This window comes from Suillus bovinus, assembly GCF_016758785.1.
Source record: "Suillus bovinus strain UH-Sbo-P2 chromosome Unknown EDB93scaffold_139, whole genome shotgun sequence".
NCBI lineage: Eukaryota > Fungi > Basidiomycota > Agaricomycetes > Boletales > Suillaceae > Suillus > Suillus bovinus.
Window position 1 is genome coordinate 7,428 of NW_024542195.1, and position 20,218 is coordinate 27,645.

At 47.8% G+C, this 20,218-nt stretch overlaps 6 protein-coding genes across 6 annotated transcripts; 4 read left to right on the forward strand and 2 right to left on the reverse strand.

Annotated features, from left to right (window-relative positions):
* Positions 1-1,523, reverse strand: EDB93DRAFT_1185540 (uncharacterized protein). Its single transcript, XM_041450793.1, has 11 exons — positions 1,432-1,523; positions 1,186-1,368; positions 1,073-1,135; positions 984-1,005; positions 895-928; positions 777-846; positions 636-722; positions 432-568; positions 313-380; positions 177-259; positions 1-116 (listed from the first exon to the last, which is right to left on the reverse strand). Exons 2-11 carry the CDS (start codon positions 1,351-1,353, stop codon positions 30-32), a joined length of 819 nt encoding a protein of 272 aa, XP_041301206.1. The 5' UTR covers positions 1,354-1,368; positions 1,432-1,523; the 3' UTR covers positions 1-29.
* A 246-nt stretch (positions 1,524-1,769) lies between these two features.
* Positions 1,770-3,226, forward strand: EDB93DRAFT_1185546 (uncharacterized protein). The gene is made up of 10 exons (XM_041450794.1): positions 1,770-1,955; positions 2,012-2,080; positions 2,144-2,165; positions 2,223-2,256; positions 2,309-2,378; positions 2,435-2,545; positions 2,610-2,740; positions 2,792-2,859; positions 2,916-2,986; positions 3,047-3,226. Exons 1-10 carry the CDS (start codon positions 1,881-1,883, stop codon positions 3,104-3,106), a joined length of 711 nt encoding a protein of 236 aa, XP_041301207.1. The 5' UTR covers positions 1,770-1,880; the 3' UTR covers positions 3,107-3,226.
* A 165-nt stretch (positions 3,227-3,391) lies between these two features.
* On the reverse strand, positions 3,392-8,130 carry EDB93DRAFT_181708 (uncharacterized protein). Its single transcript, XM_041455604.1, has 9 exons — positions 7,032-8,130; positions 6,786-6,965; positions 6,574-6,729; positions 6,418-6,525; positions 6,224-6,367; positions 6,009-6,171; positions 5,712-5,956; positions 5,514-5,658; positions 3,392-5,461 (listed from the first exon to the last, which is right to left on the reverse strand). Exons 1-9 carry the CDS (start codon positions 7,998-8,000, stop codon positions 3,741-3,743), a joined length of 3,831 nt encoding a protein of 1,276 aa, XP_041301208.1. The 5' UTR covers positions 8,001-8,130; the 3' UTR covers positions 3,392-3,740.
* Positions 8,131-9,385: 1,255 nt separating this feature from the next.
* On the forward strand, positions 9,386-10,087 carry EDB93DRAFT_1185549 (uncharacterized protein). The gene has a single exon (XM_041450795.1). It carries the CDS (start codon positions 9,534-9,536, stop codon positions 9,879-9,881), a length of 348 nt encoding a protein of 115 aa, XP_041301209.1. The 5' UTR covers positions 9,386-9,533; the 3' UTR covers positions 9,882-10,087.
* A 1,863-nt stretch (positions 10,088-11,950) lies between these two features.
* Positions 11,951-14,645, forward strand: EDB93DRAFT_1340893 (uncharacterized protein; the record flags this gene model as incomplete). The annotated part of the gene is made up of 6 exons (XM_041455462.1): positions 11,951-12,263; positions 12,322-12,537; positions 12,588-13,105; positions 13,158-13,340; positions 13,393-14,034; positions 14,083-14,645. Exons 1-6 carry the CDS (start codon positions 12,118-12,120, stop codon positions 14,643-14,645), a joined length of 2,268 nt encoding a protein of 755 aa, XP_041301210.1. The 5' UTR covers positions 11,951-12,117.
* A 346-nt stretch (positions 14,646-14,991) lies between these two features.
* EDB93DRAFT_1340894 (uncharacterized protein) lies at positions 14,992-16,713 on the forward strand. Its single transcript, XM_041455463.1, has 3 exons — positions 14,992-15,330; positions 15,399-15,979; positions 16,032-16,713. The coding sequence occupies exons 1-3, from the start codon at positions 15,185-15,187 to the stop codon at positions 16,595-16,597; spliced, it is 1,293 nt and encodes a 430-aa protein (XP_041301211.1). The 5' UTR covers positions 14,992-15,184; the 3' UTR covers positions 16,598-16,713.
* The last annotated feature ends 3,505 nt before the right edge of the window (positions 16,714-20,218 follow it).

Below are 20,218 nucleotides of genomic sequence, written 5' to 3' on the forward strand. Positions count from 1 at the left end.
TTTCACAAAGACGAATATACATTCCATTCCTAACTCTCCTGTTCCGTCCGCTTACGAGAAGATTTCTCGAGTTTGATTTGCCCCCCACTTAGATCGGGATAGAGTGTGAATAGATACTTCACAACAATGACGTGAATCAGAATGCTTAGCATCAGCAACACATGGAGGAAACGCACATTGGGGAGGTCGATTACAGCCATGTCCTCTTTCAGTAACCCGGACTTCACATCAGCATCCGTCAATTCCAGCGGCATTCCAACTGGGGACAAGAAGACTTAGGTACTTCCTTGTTGTATACACGCATAAACGAACCTGTTTGTCCTGCTATGACGTAGGCTTGTACGCATAACGGTCCATTGACATTGATTTGTTGACCATTTCTGCATGAGATTGCGTCAGGTCAGTCACTGAGAAGTCGCACAGGAACGGACGAGCATATGCCCAAATCAACGATAGGCAGACGAGCACCGCCCTGATCGATTAAGCATAGAGCAAGCCTAGTATTCTCATACTCATTCTTGATCACGAAATCGTCGTTGGCAGGTGGAGTTTGAGTTTGTGCGTTCTGCTACAACACATCAGAGGCTGCTCGTCAGTCATCAAGCTTATCCACGAAATCGGTTTGAGACATATACCTGTTCTGCAGTGTCGCCTGTAGAAGTGAACTCCCAACACAGCGTACCTTCCCTCTTTATAAACTTTAGTGTAACTTCGCCACCTTTCTTCAGGAAGCAACATCAAAAACGGGCAATCAGGTGACACAAATTTGGCCATACCTGAAGTATTTCACTGAACTGGGGGACCACGACACCATTTTCCGTTTCCTCGACTGTGCAAACACCGATCCTTAAAATTTCTATCAGTCGCATGGAATAAGTAGTGACAGCCCTTTACTTTAAGTGTATAGTAGCTGGATAGCATGTTTGTCCTGTCGCAGTAGCGTTAAGTACTCGAGCCAAGTTCAGGAAAGAGTATGATTTCACTCTCGGCTGTACACTTATGAATCTAGAACAATCATGATGACACGTCAACTAGTTGTATTTGCAATACTACTGTGTCGGTGGTTGCGTACCTTCAAAGGTATCGGTTTACACTTCCTAGTATTCCGAACGACTTGTGGATATGCGACGACGACCTGCATGAAAATCAGAATTTAGTCTTAGATATTAGTAGATAGCGTAGCACTAGATCTATGTCTTGGCGCAGTTTCTTGGTGCTTTCTGCCATCGTCGTATGAACGTCGAAGTCAATGGAAGTTTGGCTGATCTGCGGGGATACATACAGGATATTAATCTTAGATATTAGTGGATAGCTTACATCTGTGTCTCGGGTCGTCGAAGCTTGGCTCATCATAATACTAATAGTCACCTGCAGGGATACATGCAAGATATTAGTGGATAGCGTACTGCTTTATATTTTTCAGTGACTCGCCTGATCTCCAAGACAAAAAAACTTCCTGAAAGGACTAGCAACTGCCGCTGCACAAACAACAGGTCCTATCTTTTACGTAGATACTAGTACTGTTTGGGTGGAACAATGGAATAGTATCCCCCAGTATGGTAAAGGACTCCCTGCGAGACCAGAACTATCGCACATTTTTTGATACATCGTATGATTGTGCAGCCGCCATCTGTCATGTGGGTTCGAGCTCGTCGGTTGCCTTACATAATTGCCTATCCGAACAGCCAGTCTCTTTAGCCGATGCATCGAGGGTTGTGACGACAATTGAAGCGAATATGTTGGGAGTGTCTTGGGGTCCAAGGCTAACGAGAGTTACGAGACATACTGTTTGAACTTTGTCCAGATTAGGTCGAAAGTTTTCGCCGAGGCCTATATCAGCCCAGATATCAGTCCATCGCATCTATCCGCAGATCACTACTATGAGCAAAACCTTTACATTCAGTGTTCGTACGTCAACTTCGGCACGCGACACAAGACTTAAACGAAAGACAGATGTATGCTTCATTTGCATGCTGCTAATATCTAAGACTAACTTCTGATTTTCATCTAGGTCGTCATCACACTTGCTCCATCGCCTGAGGATGCGGGTGGTGTGACGAGTAAGTTAATACCTTGGAAGGTAAGCAGTCGCCACCGTGATCTAGCATGGCAAAGACAAGTACATGATGTGTAATTCTTCTAGATCCTCACGTTTCACGCCGAAAGTACAATAATACATTTTACCGAAATTGACTTGAGTACTTAAAACACTGCTGTGACAGGCACTACATACCGTTCAGTCACTATAAACCCAGAGTAAATGGTTATCACTAATTTCTTATTCCATGGGACTGATGAAAATTCGAAGGATTGCCGTCTGCACAGTCGATGAACGGGACAATGGCGTCCTGATCCCCAACCACACTCAAAAACTTGAGGTACGGCGAAATTTGTATCACCCGTTTGTCCGTTTTGATCATGTTGCTTCCTGAAGAAAGGTGGCGTGGTCGTACTCAAGCCTACGCAAGAAGGAGATGGGTTGTATTGGGATGTAGATCCTCCGCCTTATACTAAAAATAGTAACGCAGGCATCACTGCAGGACAGGTATGTCTTAACCGATTTCGGGGATAAGAACGAGCACTGACGAATCGCTTGCGATGTGATGCAGCAGACTCCACCTACTGTTGCCAATGACAGTTTCATAATCAGGAATGAGTATGGGGAAACTAAGCTTGCCCTATGCTTATTTGAAGAGGACGGCTTTGACCGTCTGCCTATCGTTGATTTGGGCCCACTCCCGTTCGTTCCTATGCATTTTCTCAGTGACTAAGTTGACGGCACCTCTTGCAGAAAGGGTGAACAATTCACGATCAATGGACCCTTGTGTCTACAAGCCTACGCTATGGTAGAACCAACAGGTGCGTTCATGTGGATCCACAACAAGGAATTACCTAAATGTTCTCATTATTTCAAGTGGGAAAGCCGTTGGAATTGATGAATTATGCCCCGTTGCTGGGGCCTATGGCTGTAAACGATCTCCCCGAGGTGAGTTTTCTCCATGTATTGCTAATGTTGAGTATTCTCACTCACGTCGTTGTTATGAAGTCTGCCTTCATGCTTTATAACAAGCCAAACGGGACAACCGCGCTCAAGCCTCCCTACTGACGTCTTGCATTTTAACATGGTACTTGTACGGAATAGTAAGAGTCGTTACATATCAGATTTCAATGTGATCTAAATTGGATATTACCATCCCTTGCCGAAAATCACTGGTTATTCTCCAACTGGCCTGACTGTGCATCGTAGCGCTGAGTGGGTCGCGCATCCCCTATGTACCGAGTTTCAGTCCACCCACTACCTGAGTAACATGCAATCTCTTCGGACTGCAAACCTCACCCACTGGACCGTCGATTTTTCACACGAACTTCTGATTGACGACGGAGTTGGGGTAATGTGAGTATCAGGCTCGGCCAAAACTACAAAGCCAGGGTTCTCGACATAGCGATCCGACGTTTGTGATCGAAGTGTGCCAGTTTTTCACGTGTGCACTTTGTGATAGGCCATTTAAAGTCGTCCCAGTGATCGGGGATGTCAAGGGGAGAGGTTATAAAAAGTGGGTAGACTTTTGGCCCTTTCGTTTGTCCAGCTCCTACTTCTAAGATAGAAGCGGCAAGACGAAATCCTGTTTACGGCGGATATGAAAGTAGCTGTAAAGTTCGCTTTGGAGTCATAAAAGTGCTATCTATTAAGGTAAGTGAGAAAATTTGTTGAGCATCCCTGCTCTTCAAGATGTGTATAGCTACAGTATCTCTAGTGTCCTGATGTCAATCATCTCGTTAATGGAGGCCACGTCTTGGACTTGTGCAATGATATTGTGATCTGATGCGATTCTCTTGTACTCTCCGCCACGCTGCTGCGCTAGCAGAAATGCACCAAAAGGCTGTCCAAGACGAACAATCAATTGCAACGCTCGCAGGTGAGACTCTGAATCAGCGCAATGTTCTCCAGGAAACATGACGGGTAAATCGTGTGATGGAGACTGAGGCACGGACCAAAAACCTTCCTCGCTCTGCGTATCATCCCCATAACCTTTCTCGCTCTGCGTATTATCCCAAAAACCTTCATCGCTCTGCGCGTCGTCCCATAAATCAGGTGATTCTGCGAAGTCAGGCAACATGAGGAGGTGCCGATTCCACGGATAGACTAGTAAGAATGTCTGCAGGGTGGGCTTTGCTGGTGAAAATTGAACCAGCTTTTCTTCCGTGGTGATCACCAGATCATGAAGTCCGCGCGCTTTGACTTCATACGTGAAAGATGTCTCCTGGCCCTGACCACGCCCCCGTCTTAATTCTCTGACAGGGAATGTGATACAGGGCAGATGAAGCCGACGTTGCGAGAAACGTGGCGCGCTCAAGTTGTCAAGCGCGTCATACAATGTTGAAGCCGATTCTACAGACACGGTATCCTGCAGCAAGGAGACAGTTGCCTGAAACTCATCTTCGGACACAGATGGTAGGGTGCATGGCGGAGCTGTATACGAGGTAATTTCGGCTGGTAGACAACTGTTAAACTCGGACGATTGTCCCACCCAGTCCAGGGCACTGATGTCGCCCGACTGAGCTACAATCTCCTGCAAGAGCCTCCCAAGAGCGTTTTGCTTCTTCTCACCGTAGATCACAGGTAGGTGAATGTCGAAGATGCCAAATAATGAGTATGCAATGTCTTCCTGCAAAGTAGTGACACGCTTCGACGCCCATTGGAGTTTTTCTCGGACGCCGCTCATCCCTGGACGGAATGCGACGAGGCTCTGCGAATCTATGCCTGTCGCATTTTGCAACTCATTCATGATAGCGACAGAGTCTTTGTGGTTGTGAGAGCGGTCGTCGAGACAAAGGGTCCAGTCCCTCTGATAAAAGAGCAGGACTCTGGGAGCCACGAATTCCTGAAAGGTCCATCCTCGCCTGTTCCACTCACTCTTCGCCAGTGCGCCAGGCTCAGATGAACGCATAACATCCGAAAGGTAGACAATCGTGAGGGCTGAGTGGCGATACCAGATAAACATAGAGTTAACTGATTCCTGCACCTCTGCATTATTATTCTTGTCGATGCAGCATGTATCACTCCATGCCCAGCGATATCCCGCATCATGCGAAGCTTTGCAGAACGACTGCAACTTGACGACGCCATCAACTGGATCCAACCTGTACACGTCCTCCTCCTGGATGTCCCGCAGCAGCGGCTCATTTCTTTCCCACCTATGTGATAGCGTAACATATTGGAAGTACAGCGCCACCACGTCATTGATGTGTTTCCTTTGGAGGTCTGCGGGCTTCGTAGTTGACGACACAAGCTCCTTGTACTCTGTGCTCGTTTCGAAGGCGTTTATCTGCCCCTTTCGATCACATAAACGCCCAGTGGAAGTGTTGAGTAGACGAAGCGGGGCATTTTCAAGTTGAGAATTAATAATCTTTCGAATAGCACCTTCGACGTCAGATCGATTGACGTACTGCTGGCGCAGCTCTGGATAAACAGTCAAACATCCTGTCGTATGGGTTGCGTGTTCAGCGCTCACCTTGTATTTGTGTGTCGGGAGAATGTTCCAACTTGGAGAGCATGTTTTGGAAGGCTTCGATTGCTTCATCGTAGCGTTGCGCGCCATAAAGCGCCATATGTTTCACCTCGTATCCACGATAAGATGAAGGGTTGAGTTCAATGGCCTGAGTATCACCAAAAATAAGCATCGTCGACAAAATGGTACATGACATCGCACCGCTTGCGCATCGGCAATGGCACCCTCCCATAGCATTTTTTTCGACTTCGCCATACTGCGATTCGCATAGATGGTATCGGTTGCATAATCCAGATCGATCGCCGCCGAGTAAAGTCCAATAGCCCTGTTGTAATCATGTGCAGCGAGGGCGGCATCTCCGCCTGCAGCAAGGACAGCGTCACCGCTCGCATCGAGAGCAACATCCATATTGGCAGCATAGCGCACAGTGCAATTTTGCTTAAAATCTGAGTTAAATGTTTAAGGATTGTAGCTTATGTGATATTGCGGAAAACTTGCCAGCGGACCAATTAAGGCAAGCGGTCTTCGTAGTTTCATCGCTCTCATCCATCATATATCGATATGATCTGACGGCTTCACCGAGTCTACCCGCACAAAGGAGTGCATCACACCATTTCTGGTGTGCATTTTTCCACAATGACTTCAGGTCCCATCCGAAGAGCTGTGTGAAGCACGTAATGCAAAGCACATTCGATTGCATCACATTAACGTACCACAACGAAGTCCTCATGCGTAGAATGAATGGCTGATCCAGACGAAAAGCCAATTGAATTAACAGCGTTGGCGAAATGGTCAGCGGCTTCGTTGTAACGTGCACCATCGAAGGCATTGGTTCCCAGTCGGACAAGTAGATAAGCCTAGAGTACGAGTTGATAAAAATTAGTATGAATCCACGCAAGATGCTCACTTCCACGGCGCCATACGCAATAGTATCTGCGTTAGGATAAGTTGTGGCAAGTTCTTGAAGGTGCTGCATTGCGTCCACTTGCTGATTTGCATTGAAGAGTGCGATGGCCTGAAATTCTGAATTAAAGAGATATTACGTGGGTGAAAATGAACCTGCCTTGATCAATGAAAGTAAATGAACAGTCTTTAAATCTTCGTTTGTGAACGTGAATGCGAAGTCAAATGCTTTCATCGCGTCCTGAAATTGCATTTTCCCGCAGAGGGCAATGCCCTTCGAGATTAAGCCCGATAACGAGGGCTGAATGCTTACGGACTGCGTCACCATGGAAATTAGCCTATCTCGAGAGGTGACGGCTTGGTGTCCTTCACCTTGCATGCATCAGTGAGAGCGCAATCCCAGTCAAGTTTTCGCGCCATAACAACAGAGCGATTGGCATAGGAGTTATAGTTGCTACCGTCGGCGTTGATCTCGTTTGTTAGCAATGCTTCAGCGGTATGCAAGTCTCCAGTTAAGCATGCATTGCGGATTGTCGTGTTCATGGAGAGGATCTGCATGAAACACGATCACGTTGCGTGACTACAGTCAATGTGAGGGCAAAAATAAGGGGTTCTTACCATGTTTAATAAATGTTCCATAGGAGCATCCACCGGCAAAGCGTCTTCGGGTACTGTCCACTCTAAGACCTTTTTATCATAACCTCCACTCAGGAGTTGCTTCCCATCTGCAGAGAAGGTGACACAGCACACCGCACTGGAGTGCTTGAATATGGAAATGGTTCGTCGATCCGAGAGACGCCAAAGACGGACATGGGTGTCATGAGATGCAGAGGCAACGAGCGTACCGGCAGAATTCAGGACAATGGCGCTAATAAATCGCGTGTGCCCGCTCCAAAGATCATCAATCTGGTTCCAAGTCGATGAATCCCAACAACGTATGGTGGGATCAGAACCAGAACCCGCCGAGAGAAGCTGTCTGCCATTGGGCGTCCACACAAGTGAGATGTTGTTTGCTGGACTGATCGCTGCTTGAAAGATTACGATACAATCCCTTGTGCACGGATTCCATATTTGGATATCCTTGAATGTCGCAATGGCAAGAAGTTCGCCATCTGGCGAATACCGAACGCAGTAGACTGCTGAACGACAGGCGATTGGATTTCCTTGCAGCGTCCACGTTTTTGTGCACCAAAGCTTCGTCGTTTGGTCCCGTGAACCAGTTACCAGTAATTTGCTATCAGGAGAAAAGTCCATCGAGAAGATCGACCAGGAGTGAGCTTTGATGGGTTTGGTGAGAAATTCACCAGTGACACTGTGCCAAACGATGAGCTCTCCCTTGTCACCCCCGCTTGTGATGATTTTCTCGTCTCTTGATATCACCACTGTCCATACCATGTCGTAATGTCCCTCCATATTTTTCAACACAAGGCCATTCTTCAAGTCCCACAAACGAAGGGTCTTGTCTGTTGAGCCTGTCACCATACGGCGACCATCGGGGAAGACTGCGATTGCGAGAACAGTGCCTTTATGATCTTCAAACGCTCGAACTGACGTGGTGATGATAGGGTGCGCTGGGCCTTGCGCCATTCTAAGAGAAGTTGATGATTGGGAGCTTGATCTACGAACCTACTCCATGCACATTACCATAGTACACTGTATGTTTGTTTACGATTAGCTACTAGCTTAGGGTTCACCGTGCGAACTTATGACCTTGCTCCGACTCGAACTTTTTTATCACACAAATTTCTTTGAATGTACAAAAGCTATAATTCTAACCGCCGCTTCTTTAGTGTCTCTCTTTATCTGTTAAGTTCATTCATAGGTTGACAAAGTCTAGTGCATCATCACTGAAAACCACTTAGCACGATATGAATTCCCACTCACGCCGACCGTGCCAAAGTGTCCCAGACACTTCTGTTCCGAAAGCGCTGGATGCAGAAAGCGCATCTCTTCGATGGGTGTACGTATGAGTGTGAGCTAATCGACCACATGCTACGAGAAGTAGTCAATGCGGAGCGAAGGGTGTTGGTACACTTCTCCCGTTGTCGGCTGAGTGACACCCACCATCATGTTCAGCAACGTTGTCTTCCCGCATCCATTCGGGCCGGGCAGCGTTATGCGAGCATGGGGCCCGACATTAAGACTGATGTTTGTCAGTACATTTTTGCTCGAATTCGGATAGCGAAACCAAAGCGAAACGATGCATTCTTCACGGTGAACACAGATCCGTGGTACCGCAACGGAGGAGGATCCGGGATCTTTATTGACGCTGTCCTTAAGGCCTTCTCAATCTCAAGCTTTGCGCGCGCTGACGTGTGGTACCCGGCCCAATAAGATACCTAGAACCGTTTGCCGTCCTCCGTCTTCTCCATTCCAAGGCGTTCAAGCTTCTTTTTCCGGCTTGCTACTTGCCCGAGCCGCTTATCATCTCCTGTCGCACGAGTCTGTTGCAGTTGTGCTGGACGCTTGCTACAAGCTTAGCTCGCTTCTTCGCCTGCACATCCAGGAGAGCCTGTTTTCGTACTCGTTGCTCCTCACTGGTGCTTTCATAGTCTGCGAACGAGCCCGCGCGATATTTCAACATCTTATCACGCAGAATCATCGTTTTGTTTAGGTAATCTCTATCTCTACACCTTGCTCCGCCAATTTAGGACACGGCCCCATCAAAGATGAATTCTTTCCTACTATGGCGCCGATGGTACTCATTCCCCGGCTCGAGGGTCACCGAGCAAGTCTGCTCAAGGTTACCGGCTGTCGATGTCGACACTTAGGGTGGTTGGGCTGGACTGAGCGAAGCTCGGGGTAGGACGCGAGCAGCTGGAGCTGTGGTCACGCGCACCATATGAGTGCTGATCGATGATCGCCAGTATTCTAAATTACCACAAAATAGTATTCTCGCGTTTCCGGTTTCACCTCGAGTCACGGCCACCTCAATCAAGAAGCTCAACGTTTGGCAACTACCTCAATGCCGAGCTCACGCGAGATGGAAAGCCCACTACGAAATCCATCTTTCGTGCAGGTTTTGCTACACTTGTAAAGAACGAGGAGCCCCCATGCTTCACTGAAAGAGTACATCCAGAACTTGATCGACACATACGGGCTAGCCGTGTATAACATCAAATGCGTTTCTTAATCCGAGACCTGTCAAATCGATCAGATAGTCTTGTTGACCCCGGCCGTCTCAGAACCCATTCCTCCATCGCCCACTGTACCTTCACGCATCTTGGGGCCGCTATCTTTCTAGTCCGCGACGCAGCCTATACACACTCGCCTGCGGGCGGCCAGGGCATGAACATGGTCATGAGGGATGCGATCTTCCATGCACAAGCTATGACAAAGCACGTTCAAGCATCTGCAGGGATTTCGATATTGGTGATAGGAATTTGCGGACGCGCGTCATGCGCGAGGCTAGAAGTCATTGGCTTTACCAAGCCACTCTTGAAATACACAAGCCTTATGTACGTATAACTCATTCGCTTAGTGGATGTCGTTCAGTTGGGCCTTTATCCGCGATCGGATGCTAAGGCTATTGGGTGGGTGTGATTTCGTGCAGCCGAAGGTTGCCTGGGGCCTGAGTGGGCCTGGAGGATGGTAATCGCGGATCTCTTGGGCAGCTAATTTTATATACCATAATTCACGACATTCGTATTTCTTTTTTCACAGTTAGGAGTAGACATAAAAATATCAAATATTTCAGAATCTTAGTGTTCGCTGCGGTCATTGGATGGACTTGAATATGGGAGGGATCCGGATGTGCCAAACTGCAGGCTCAATATTGTCATGAAGACGGTGAACGCGATTGGTACCAGAGCACGTGCATCTTACAAGATGAAGTGATATACATAAACATGCACGATAATGCGACGTAGCACCCCATTCACCTTCATGCATCATGTGTGGTAAGGTACGTGTGACATCTGCCAGTGATCGTGTCTGATGAGGAATCGGCATTACAGGCCCAGGCTCCAGGGGTGATCTCAATACCGTTCTCAACGACTTTGGAGATGTAGAACACGGCCAATGCCAATGACATCACGGTGGAGATCCAGATGGATGCTTCAGCGAGGTGAATTCCGATATATCAAAGCAAGAACCGTCAGAATGTTTATTGGCACTGTAAGTCAGGCGTGCTAAGCGACCGCCAACGGTGTGCATATACGCAGGATGGGAGGGAGGACTTGGAAGGTTTGTGCTTTGTTCGGAGAACTGCAATGACAATGAGCTGCGTAAGGAGATAGTATTGTGGATGCCTACGAAGATCAGTCAAAGGATGGAGTTGTGTGGTTGGGTCGCGCTCGGATAAGATCTATTTGCAGACGGCCTGGAGCCATTCTGAGGAAACACACTTCTTTATATGTGCCTTGCTTAGAGTATGATATGCTTTACTGGGAGACCTGCATATTTATGTGTGTAATGGATAAAACAAATACAGTCGACAATGCACAAAGTCTGGTGTTAAGCTAAAGCCGCGCATATCGTAGATATATTAAGATACTTGCGAGCTATTGAAAGTCATCCTGCAAAACGAGGCAGGTTGAGAGGAGACGATGACTCGGATCCTATGGATGGACAAGCAACATCTGTCGAGTGGGCCTTGCCCGCCATAGCTGCATCAGCATCTCTTGTGTGATGATAGACAAGTCGCGAGGACACAACATTCGTCCCGTGAATTCCGATGCATGAGGGCTCACTCTCGGCGAGAGCAGCTGAGCCCTTTTCTTCCACTTCTATCACATAGAAGGGGGATCGCACAGCCCAGTTGTGGGATCCAAGATGGTGACTTCTGATAAGACATCCTGAATCGGATTTTTTTCCTTGATTATTCGTGTGCTCAAGGATGATTCAGAAGTGTTCAGCGAAATGGAAGTTTAGAATTTGTAAATCAGAAATGGAGACAAAGGCTACCGAAAATTTAGCAGATCACTGGTAGAGTTCTTCCTGCAAAATTTTCTTGTGCGACGCCCGGAACGTCAAGACGGACCTATAAAAATTTTCACCTGAGAAGAAAATCGTACCCAATAAGTAGATGCCAAAGGCAGCAGCAGCAGCATAATTGGAGGATGAGTGGTGTCGAGGCTCCTTGGGACCTCCTCTCACACATCTCCATTCTATAGAGAAAAATCGCGCAATCCATTTATTCGGATGAAGACATCTGAAAAGACCATCTGGAAAGACCATCAAATTCCTTGGTGACTCGCATTTCAGGGGGATCACTAAAAGTGACTTGTCATCCGAAGATTGAAAATTTGTCAATCTGAATGGAGGTGAAGGGCCGCCGTGAAGGTGACAGCCGAATGGCCTATTGTTCGAGTCAGCGCTGCGTCTACAAGTCACTCCTTTGCGGACATGCAAACCTTTTGGCACCCCTGTGCAATACGCGGAGGGCCTGAAAATATTTACCTAGTATAGTAAACCTTGTTTATTGAGGTCAGTAAACGTTGGATACATATCAAAGAAAACAAGCAGGGATGCATTTGAGAAGATTCGACGGCGGACTTGTCATAATGAAGAAGATGATTACATAATTAAGTTTGGTTCTGCCATCAACTTCGTTCAACTTATCGATTATCTATTATGGACCATGACTTGAAATATCTAACAACGGTGTTGTGCTAGTTTACTTAAAAGCCAGCTCAAGTTTGCGTGTTCTGATTCTCAAAGTTCGCTTTTCTGTTCTGTCTGAGCCTCCTTAGGCCTCATCATCATGGCCGATAATGCTGATGCCACCGTACAAAAGACACCTCCCCGTAACTCTTCCATGTCAGCCGACTCGGAGGCTGTACTCAAGTCTACCCCACTCGCAGTTGGTTCCGCTGCTGTCAGCGAACACATCAGTACTGTCGGCGTTGAGTGCGTCAACTCTTCCTTTCGTTCTCGCCACTATCACCCATATCAGTAATTTTTGCAGAGTCAACAACGTCCGCCCATGGATCACGAGGGACGTCCAAAACTTTGAGAAGTGTGAGGCAGATACGATGCTGCAGGTCCTCCTTGCAAGGTGCACAGGTTCTTCCCTTTCTGTCAGCGAGGAATCGAAGCTACTCGAAGCTTCTCTCGAGGCCGTCCTACCTATCTGCAATGTGGGGGCTGTGGCGCAGGAGATCAAGGGACACCTGACTGATTTGTAAGTCAGTATTTCGAATAGTGCGAAAGAAGACTGACGCTGTTATCAAGTTGTAATATCGAACGCGAAACAGCAACATACGCTCCTTTCGTCAGAGCCGCCAACTGTGCGCTCCATGAACTAAGCAAAGTGAATGTACATGGAATACCTGCGTTTAAGGTTGACGACAAAACCAACATCCTACTCCATGTCAATGATCCAATGCCCATATACCAAAACCACCAGGGCAAACAGTCCGAACGCAAGCCTGACGTTGTCGTTATCTCTCGTAAAACTGCTCTGGGTACACAAGCACAGCAAATGCAACAGCCCCAGGTCCTTACTGAGACTGCGTGCAAATCACCCAAAGACAACTTTCAATGGACCGATGTTCGATCGACATTGGAGTTCAAACGCTCCCGGAAGCTTCTGCCTCACCCGCCGTCCACTTATAAGACAAAATATGTTGTTCCTTCTCCTTCTGCGAAGTATATGGTGTATAGGAAGGACGCGAACGGCCCTGCTAAGCCAACAGGTTCAACATCTGCTACTGGGTCTGCCCGGACCGCCCACGAAGCATCGAACGAGTGTAAGCTGTAGTATTTCCGTTTTCTCCTTCGTCACTGACATTCGCAAAGCAGTAAGACCCTCATCGCAGCAACTCAGCAAAGGAGTCAAGCGCAAGCGAGCCGGCAACAATGAAAATCGGACTGAAGAGACGGAGCCGCGTAAACTCCATCCTATCGTCCAGAACGGCCTGTACGTTGCAGAGATGTTTGCGGCTCATATCGCGCGGCAACATGTCATCTCCCTTATTGTCAACAGTAAGTTGGTGGGATCCTGTTTGCCTGACGTCAAACTGATAATTCGTTCTAGACGACTGCATTCACGTCTGGTTTGTTGATCGTGAGGCGACAATTCAAAGTGCTGCCATCAACTTCGTTCAGGACCTTCCACGCTTTTTCGTGTTGCTTCTCATCATGCAGCGGATGGGATACGAGCAGTGGGGCCTTAACCGAGTGTTTGAGCCTGAGCCTGGATTTTCGGGCCCGGTGCTGGTTAAGGATACCCAAATCGACCTCGAACTGGACGTGAAGTCTGACGAGCGCGTGACTCATTTCGGTATACGCGGACGGGCAACTACTGTATTTCCAGTAAAGAGTGAGGCACTATCAGGTCGGCCCCGGGGTCCCCATTTTCGCAATGAATCCCCTGAACTGGTGGCCAAACTCTATTGGCCAGAAGAGACACGTCAGAGCGAGCCAGACATACTCAACGAGGTCTACAAGATTGCACAGACGGATCCGGATGTGCTGGGCCACGTCCCAGAGCTTGTCTGGTTCCACAAGTTTGAAGAAACGTCCACGTCCAAAATCAGAATCGCACTAGGACTGAAGGACGCTGAACGGGCAAAGCAGGGCAGCCGTGTCCTGTACATCATCGTATTCAGAAAGCTTATTCCGATCACGACGCTTTCCGGCAAGGAGTTCCTTACCGCATGGTGGCAAATTGTGAAGTGTAGGTCATTTTCTTCTGCCTTTTATCATTCATTCATTACTCCGATAGGTCATCGTGCCCTCTGGAAGGGAGGCGTGCTTCACCGGGATGTCAGCCCTAGCAATCTCATGGGGTACCGCTTACGCGGTCAATTCTTTGGCGTTCTGAATGACTACGATTTATCGTCGTTCAAACGTAATGGTCCCAGCGGCCTGGAGCGCACGGGGACAGTACCATTCATGGCGGTAAACCTTCTCACGCCAAAAGCCATAGCAGGCGAGGTCGAGCACGTGTACGCGCATGATGCTGAATCGTTCATCTGGGTCCTCACCTGGATCTGCCTCCGGTATGAAGATGGCAAGCTCCTCAGCAAAAACAGACCACTAGAAGAATGGCTAAGAGTGGATGCCTCGACATGCGCAGAAAAAAAGTCCCACTTTTGGTCAAATGGGCTCGGTGCACGTCCATCTGTATCGCACGAAGCGTCTTGGGACCTTGTACAAAGGTGCTTTCTGGGGATCCACTCGCTTTATACTCCACTCGGGTACCGCAAACTGGCTGATCAACCGGCGTTCGAGTTGTTACTTGAGAGACCTATGCTGGAGCATGAGGTTCATTTATCTGCCAAGTAGGGTAGGTGTACTTGTAGTTGAGTAGCGTGCCTCCGCAGTTACAAATCACTTGTAAAATGAACAGGAAGCCTTTTTGGGTACTATCATGATTTTGCAATGAATTTAGATGCCACTGGTATTGTCTGCACATCATGCGGTAGCGTAAATACATTTTGGACGGTTTAGCAGCCCAGTTGTTTGGAGACGGACAAAGACATCTAGAAAGACCATCAGATTCCTTGAAGTGACTCCAAATGCATCCGAAGATTTGGAACTTCAAAATTCTGGTTGAGTTTGGGTTGAGTCACCATTGAGAAACCGGCCTATCAGAAGATGATTGTTTATGTAATTTGATAATTTTCGTGTGGCACACTTCAATTGCAAGTCACCCGGGCCAGTGTTCGTTCAACCATACTTACTGATTATCGTGTACAACCTTGACTTGAATGTCTGCCAACAGTAGGGTCGTGCCAGGTTAAAAGCGAGCTCAGGCCTTCATATTTTTCTTTCCGAAGTTCACTTTTCCGAGTCTCTCCTACTCTCCTACCTTAGGCCTCGTCATGGCCAATAGTAACGCTGGTGCCACCCCACAAAAGACACCTTTCCGTGCTAACACTTCATTCTCCACTGAGGCTGGGATCAAGTCTACTCCACGAGCAATCTATTTCGTTATCGCCAGTGAATATGTCAACACTGTAGGCATTCAGTGCGTCAACTCTTTTTCTAAATCGTTTTGACTGCCATCACTCGTATTAAATTTCGCCATTTATGCAGAGTCGATACTGTACGCCCATGGATTGGGCGAGACGTCCATAAGTTCGAGAGATTTAAGACGGACGCTGTACTACAGGGGCTGCATGCAAGATGCACAGGCTTTAAGCAGATATCCGAGCCTGAGCTCATATTTTCGGGCGAAGTGATGGCCAAGGATATGCGAATCGACCTCGAATTGGATTTGAAGTTTGACAAGTGCACGACTCGTATTGGTAATGTGACCACCGTTTTTCTAGTTAGGAGCAAGGCGCTATTGGGTCTCCAGCTGGATCCCCATTGTGAGCCCTATTGGCCGGGAGACAAACATCAGAACGAGCCAGTTCCAGTTACCCTTGACAAGGTCTGCAAGATTGCGCAAATAGATCCTGATGCATCGGGCCACACCCCAGTGTTTGTCTGGTCTCACAAGTTTAAAGGATCATCCACGTACAAAGTCAGAATCTTACCAGGACTGAAGGCCGTCGAACTGGTCAAACCAAACAGCGGCCATGTCTTGACTATCATCGTATCCAGAAAGCTTATCACTATCACAACGCTTTCTGGCAAGGAGTTCCTTGCCGCGTGGTGGGAAGTTGTGAAGTGTAAATATATATATCTTCTCCTGCTCTTTATCATTTATCCACTATTCGACAGGTCACCACGCCCCTTGGAAGATTGTGCATCACCGGGATGTCAGCCCCAGCAATCTCATGGGGTACCGCCTACGCGGTAAATTTACAGCTGTTCTGAACGACTATGACTTATCGTCGTTTAAACGTGATGGTCCCACCGGCCTCGAGCGCACGGGAACGGTACCATTCATGGCGGTAAACCTTCTCACGCCAAGAGCCATAGCAGGCGAGGTCGAGCACGTGTACGCGCATGATGCTGAATCGTTCATCTGGGTCCTCACCTGGATCTGCCTTCGGTATGAAGGTGGCAAGCTCCTCAGCAAAAACAGACCACTAGAAGAAGAATGGCTGAAATTGGATGCTTTCACATGCGCAGAAAAAAAGTCCCACTTTTGGACAGTGAATTTCTGTGATGCGCGTCCATCTGAATCGCACAAAGCGTCCTGGGGCCTTGTAAAGAGATGCTTTTCGGGGATCCAGTCGCTTTATACTCTTAATGGGTACTGCAAACTGGCTGATCAACTGGCATTCGAGTTGTTACTTGAGGGACCTATGCTGGAGCATGACGGTCAGTCATCTGCCAAGTAGGGTAGGTATAATTGTAGTTGAGGTAGCGTGCCTCCGCAGTTATGCGACGTCACTTTGTAAATGAACCAGAAGCGGTCTTGGGGACTTTTCAATGAATTTAGATGCCACTTGTATTCTCTGCACATCGTGCGGTAGCCGTGAATACGTTTCATTTTCGACGGTTTAGCTAGATTGATGGGCTAACGAAGCCAGGGGATCATGGTGTGAAGGAAGCATTAAGCCTCTCCTGGTGAGACGCACCAAACAATTTTCCACGAACACATCGTCTAACAACTTGAGCATCGAGAAAGGAACACGAGGGCCGTTGACACAGGTTCACAAAAGTGCAATGGAGATGAATCAATTTCGGGCACAATGGTGAGCAACAGCAAGAATGATGCAATAGGACAATATTTCACAGAGGCTAAACACCCCGCATTTGAGAACACGTACTATATCTATCATCCCCACCTTAACTTATGAAATGATATGTGAATAGGCAGCCATAAATTTGCATAACGGTGACTATGGAGCCTATTGGACGATTCTCTCCTTCGGCCCCCCAAGCTCCCCGCATCTTCTGCAAATCAGGCAGGTCAAGCGGACAATCATCTCATAGAGAAGTAAACAAACACATCGGTAGAGTAGGCCTTGCATGCCAGAACTAAATTAGCGTTTCTTTGGTGTTGATTGGCAGGCTGTTAGTAAGCGCACTAGCGTTGGACATGTCATTCACCTCGTGATCTCCGACCTGCGGGTTTGAGGACTTGAGTATGAGATTATTCGTGTGTTTAGTGATGATCAGAATTAGTTGACGATGAATCAAAAGATATATGCTGCCTCAAATTCGGTACGTCAGTGGAATCCTTCGGTTGCAATTGCGACGCGATCCTGCGGAACATCAAGTAGACCTGTAGAAAGTACCCGATAGCCAAAGGCCACAGCGGCGGTATATATTTCGAGGGCGAGTGATTTTAGGGCTCTGAGTTCCGTTCTAAAGGGTAAAAAATCGCGCAGCCCGATTGTTTGGAGGCAGACAAAGACATCTAGAAAGACCATCAGATGCCTTGATTACTCACGTGTTCATGGGGACCAGAAGTGACTCACCGTCCGAAAGGTTCACGACATGGAACTTCAGAATTCAGATGTGGAGGCGCACCTTTGTTTTCGTCTTTAATGCTTGCGCAATCTCCACTCTCGATCACCAAGTGCACGCTACTGGCAGGCAGACAGTGAACCTCTGACTGTTATCAAGGGTGTTCCACTTCGTGTCGCTCGAGCGATGCTGACACAATAATATCGATATCGTGGTGGTCCAAGTTTAGGTCATCACTGACAAACCTACCTATAATTTACGCTTGATGGTTGTCTTCATCCTATCTAGACATCATCACTCCCATCACACGCTCCTCGCTATTGCTCATCTCCCACCACAACTGATTCGACTCATCTGCGTCATCACCCACGCTTTCTCTCATCTCAATATGGCTTCCTGCACTCCATAAGTAGTTCATGTGGTGCACGGAGGATGACTTGAAGGTGTTCGAGGTGGGGGGAGCTGTTGAGGGGATATAAATGATTAGTGGAGGGTGTGTGAGCTATGCGTTTGATAAGTGATATTGGGTGGTTTCGATCTCCGGAGAAAGGTGAAACCAATATTATATGACCTTGCTGGAGGGAACTAACACATTTGAAGTGAATCTAGGACACGACACGGTGACGACACTAGCCGCAGGTGATAACACCAAGTAATAGTATTCAAGAAGGATGAATTACTACGACCGCAAGGCGCCGTAGTACCGCTTATATAATCAAACCACATCTTGAACGCGCCTATTAAATACTAGGCTGTAGAGCTAAAATAACAGTAAGTATCCTGTGAGTCACAATCTCCTCAAAGTTCACTTTGATCGTGATCGTCCTCTAAATAATCAATACCTAGAAATGGCACAGCTCATTCTGAACCCAACACCCCTTCGACTGTTCGAAGATCATGAACAACGTGATGATGGCACTACCGGTAGAAAGGGTCAAAATGATAGATTTCGCACAAATGCGATCGCAGTTTCCCCTGACGGGCGACGCATGGTCACTTCCTCGTGGAATGTGATTCGTCTGTGGGATATGAGGGAAGGTGTTCTGTTGAAAAGATTGGAGGGACATTCGTGGAGCATCGTGAATGCATTGGCGGTATCGCGAGATGGACAGATGATAGCAAGTGGTGATGATCGAGGGACGTTAATCGCCTGGGATTTGAACATCGGGGAATCTCTCACTCAAGCCATCAAAGCCCACTCCAGTGGCATCCCATCGCTGGCTTTTTCTCCCGACAGCTCTCTGGTGGCGACTGGTTCAGGAGATGGGATGATAAAGTTGTGGTGTACAAAGGACTGGGTGCTGCTAGGAAATCCAATCATTTGTCACAATCATGAGACAAATGTCCGCTGCGTCCGGTTTTCGCCGTCTGGCGAGCTTCTTGCGATTGCAACACACAACAATATCCAAATCTATAATTTAGGTACGAGGGAATGCGTAGCAAACTTCAAGGGTCACAATACCAGTGAGTCAACCAATGGATCATACAATAACTCGCTCGCCTGGATGCCTGATGGTACACGGCTTCTTTCATCGGGCGGTGCCACGGATCCGACCATACGGGAGTGGGATACATCAACCTGGACACAGGTCGGTGATCCCTGGAAGGGCCATTTCAAGAATATCCAGGCCATTTCTCTAAACTCTAACGGCACTCTCCTTGCCTCCGCATCTGATGACAACCGTGTCCGACTCTGGCGTGTTTCAGATCGGCGAACCATTGTCGCATTTAAACATCCTAGCGAGGTGCAATGCGTTGCCTTCTCCGCCGATGACAGGCGAATCCTCAGCGGAGACCAGGATAAGAAAATATCAGAGTGGCCAATATTTGAGGAGGCTTTGCAAGAGGATTGTCCAAGGATTGTTGCAAGGGATGGTTCAAAGGACGATCCAAAGGAGCAGGTAAGGCACTAAATAATTCAGTTTCATTTGTGTCATCTAATCGATGTCAAGGCTCAGGCCTACTCCGATTTCAAGGCATGTTCCCACCTTTGTCTCTTATAATGCGATACGAGCAGGCTTGACGCAGGTCCTCGCTATAAACTCGGACGTCCGAAATGCGTGTATAGCTGGTGATTTGCGCACTGCTGCTATTGTGCTAAATCAAGAGATTGATACTCATGCCAATAATTACATCTCCTATGCCAACCGCGCATTTGTTATGGCACGAGAATCCGACTGGGACCATGCGCTCCATGATGCAATTAAGGTGATATACCTTGACCAATCATGGCCCCCTTATGAAAACTCACTTTTATGGTGATATAGTCCGTCAGAATTCAGCCCTCATTTGCAGGCCATATCTCCAAGGGCATCGCTCTCTGCGGGAAAAGGCAAGTTTTGGCTGCGAGGACAGCATTTGACCTTGCGTCAGGATTCACCAATGGAGATTTAAAGACCACTCATTTCCTTTTCTTGGTCAAGGCAGGTAAAAAAAAATTACGTAGTCCTACGTGCTTCATCACGATTTTCAGACCATCGCGTTGTTTAACGCAGGTCAACATGAAGAGGCAATGCTACGTGTCGAGGAGCTAGCTGCCTCTCCCA

What these genes read in the sequence shown, in the direction of transcription:
- EDB93DRAFT_1185540 (XM_041450793.1), bottom strand. Translation starts at nt 1,353, where the DNA reads ATGATGAGCCAAGCTTCGACGACCCGAGACACAGATGTAAGCTATCCA. An exon ending in AGTTCAGTGAAATACTTCAG is followed by an intron (nt 723 to 776) that starts GTATGGCCAAAT and finishes TGCTTCCTGAAG; the next exon opens with AAAGGTGGCGAAGTTACACT. An exon ending in GTTGATTTGGGCATATGCTC is followed by an intron (nt 381 to 431) that starts GTCCGTTCCTGT and finishes AATCTCATGCAG; the next exon opens with AAATGGTCAACAAATCAATG.
- EDB93DRAFT_1185546 (XM_041450794.1), top strand. Translation starts at nt 1,881, where the DNA reads ATGAGCAAAACCTTTACATTCAGTGTTCGTACGTCAACTTCGGCACGC. An exon ending in GACTTAAACGAAAGACAGAT is followed by an intron (nt 1,956 to 2,011) that starts GTATGCTTCATT and finishes ATTTTCATCTAG; the next exon opens with GTCGTCATCACACTTGCTCC. An exon ending in CGCTATGGTAGAACCAACAG is followed by an intron (nt 2,860 to 2,915) that starts GTGCGTTCATGT and finishes CATTATTTCAAG; the next exon opens with TGGGAAAGCCGTTGGAATTG.
- EDB93DRAFT_181708 (XM_041455604.1), bottom strand. Translation starts at nt 8,000, where the DNA reads ATGGCGCAAGGCCCAGCGCACCCTATCATCACCACGTCAGTTCGAGCG. An exon ending in CTCTCACTGATGCATGCAAG is followed by an intron (nt 6,730 to 6,785) that starts GTGAAGGACACC and finishes ATGGTGACGCAG; the next exon opens with TCCGTAAGCATTCAGCCCTC. An exon ending in TCCCGACACACAAATACAAG is followed by an intron (nt 5,462 to 5,513) that starts GTGAGCGCTGAA and finishes CTGTTTATCCAG; the next exon opens with AGCTGCGCCAGCAGTACGTC.
- EDB93DRAFT_1185549 (XM_041450795.1), top strand. Translation starts at nt 9,534, where the DNA reads ATGCGTTTCTTAATCCGAGACCTGTCAAATCGATCAGATAGTCTTGTT.
- EDB93DRAFT_1340894 (XM_041455463.1), top strand. Translation starts at nt 15,185, where the DNA reads ATGGCCAATAGTAACGCTGGTGCCACCCCACAAAAGACACCTTTCCGT. An exon ending in GTCAACACTGTAGGCATTCA is followed by an intron (nt 15,331 to 15,398) that starts GTGCGTCAACTC and finishes CCATTTATGCAG; the next exon opens with AGTCGATACTGTACGCCCAT. An exon ending in GTGGTGGGAAGTTGTGAAGT is followed by an intron (nt 15,980 to 16,031) that starts GTAAATATATAT and finishes ACTATTCGACAG; the next exon opens with GTCACCACGCCCCTTGGAAG.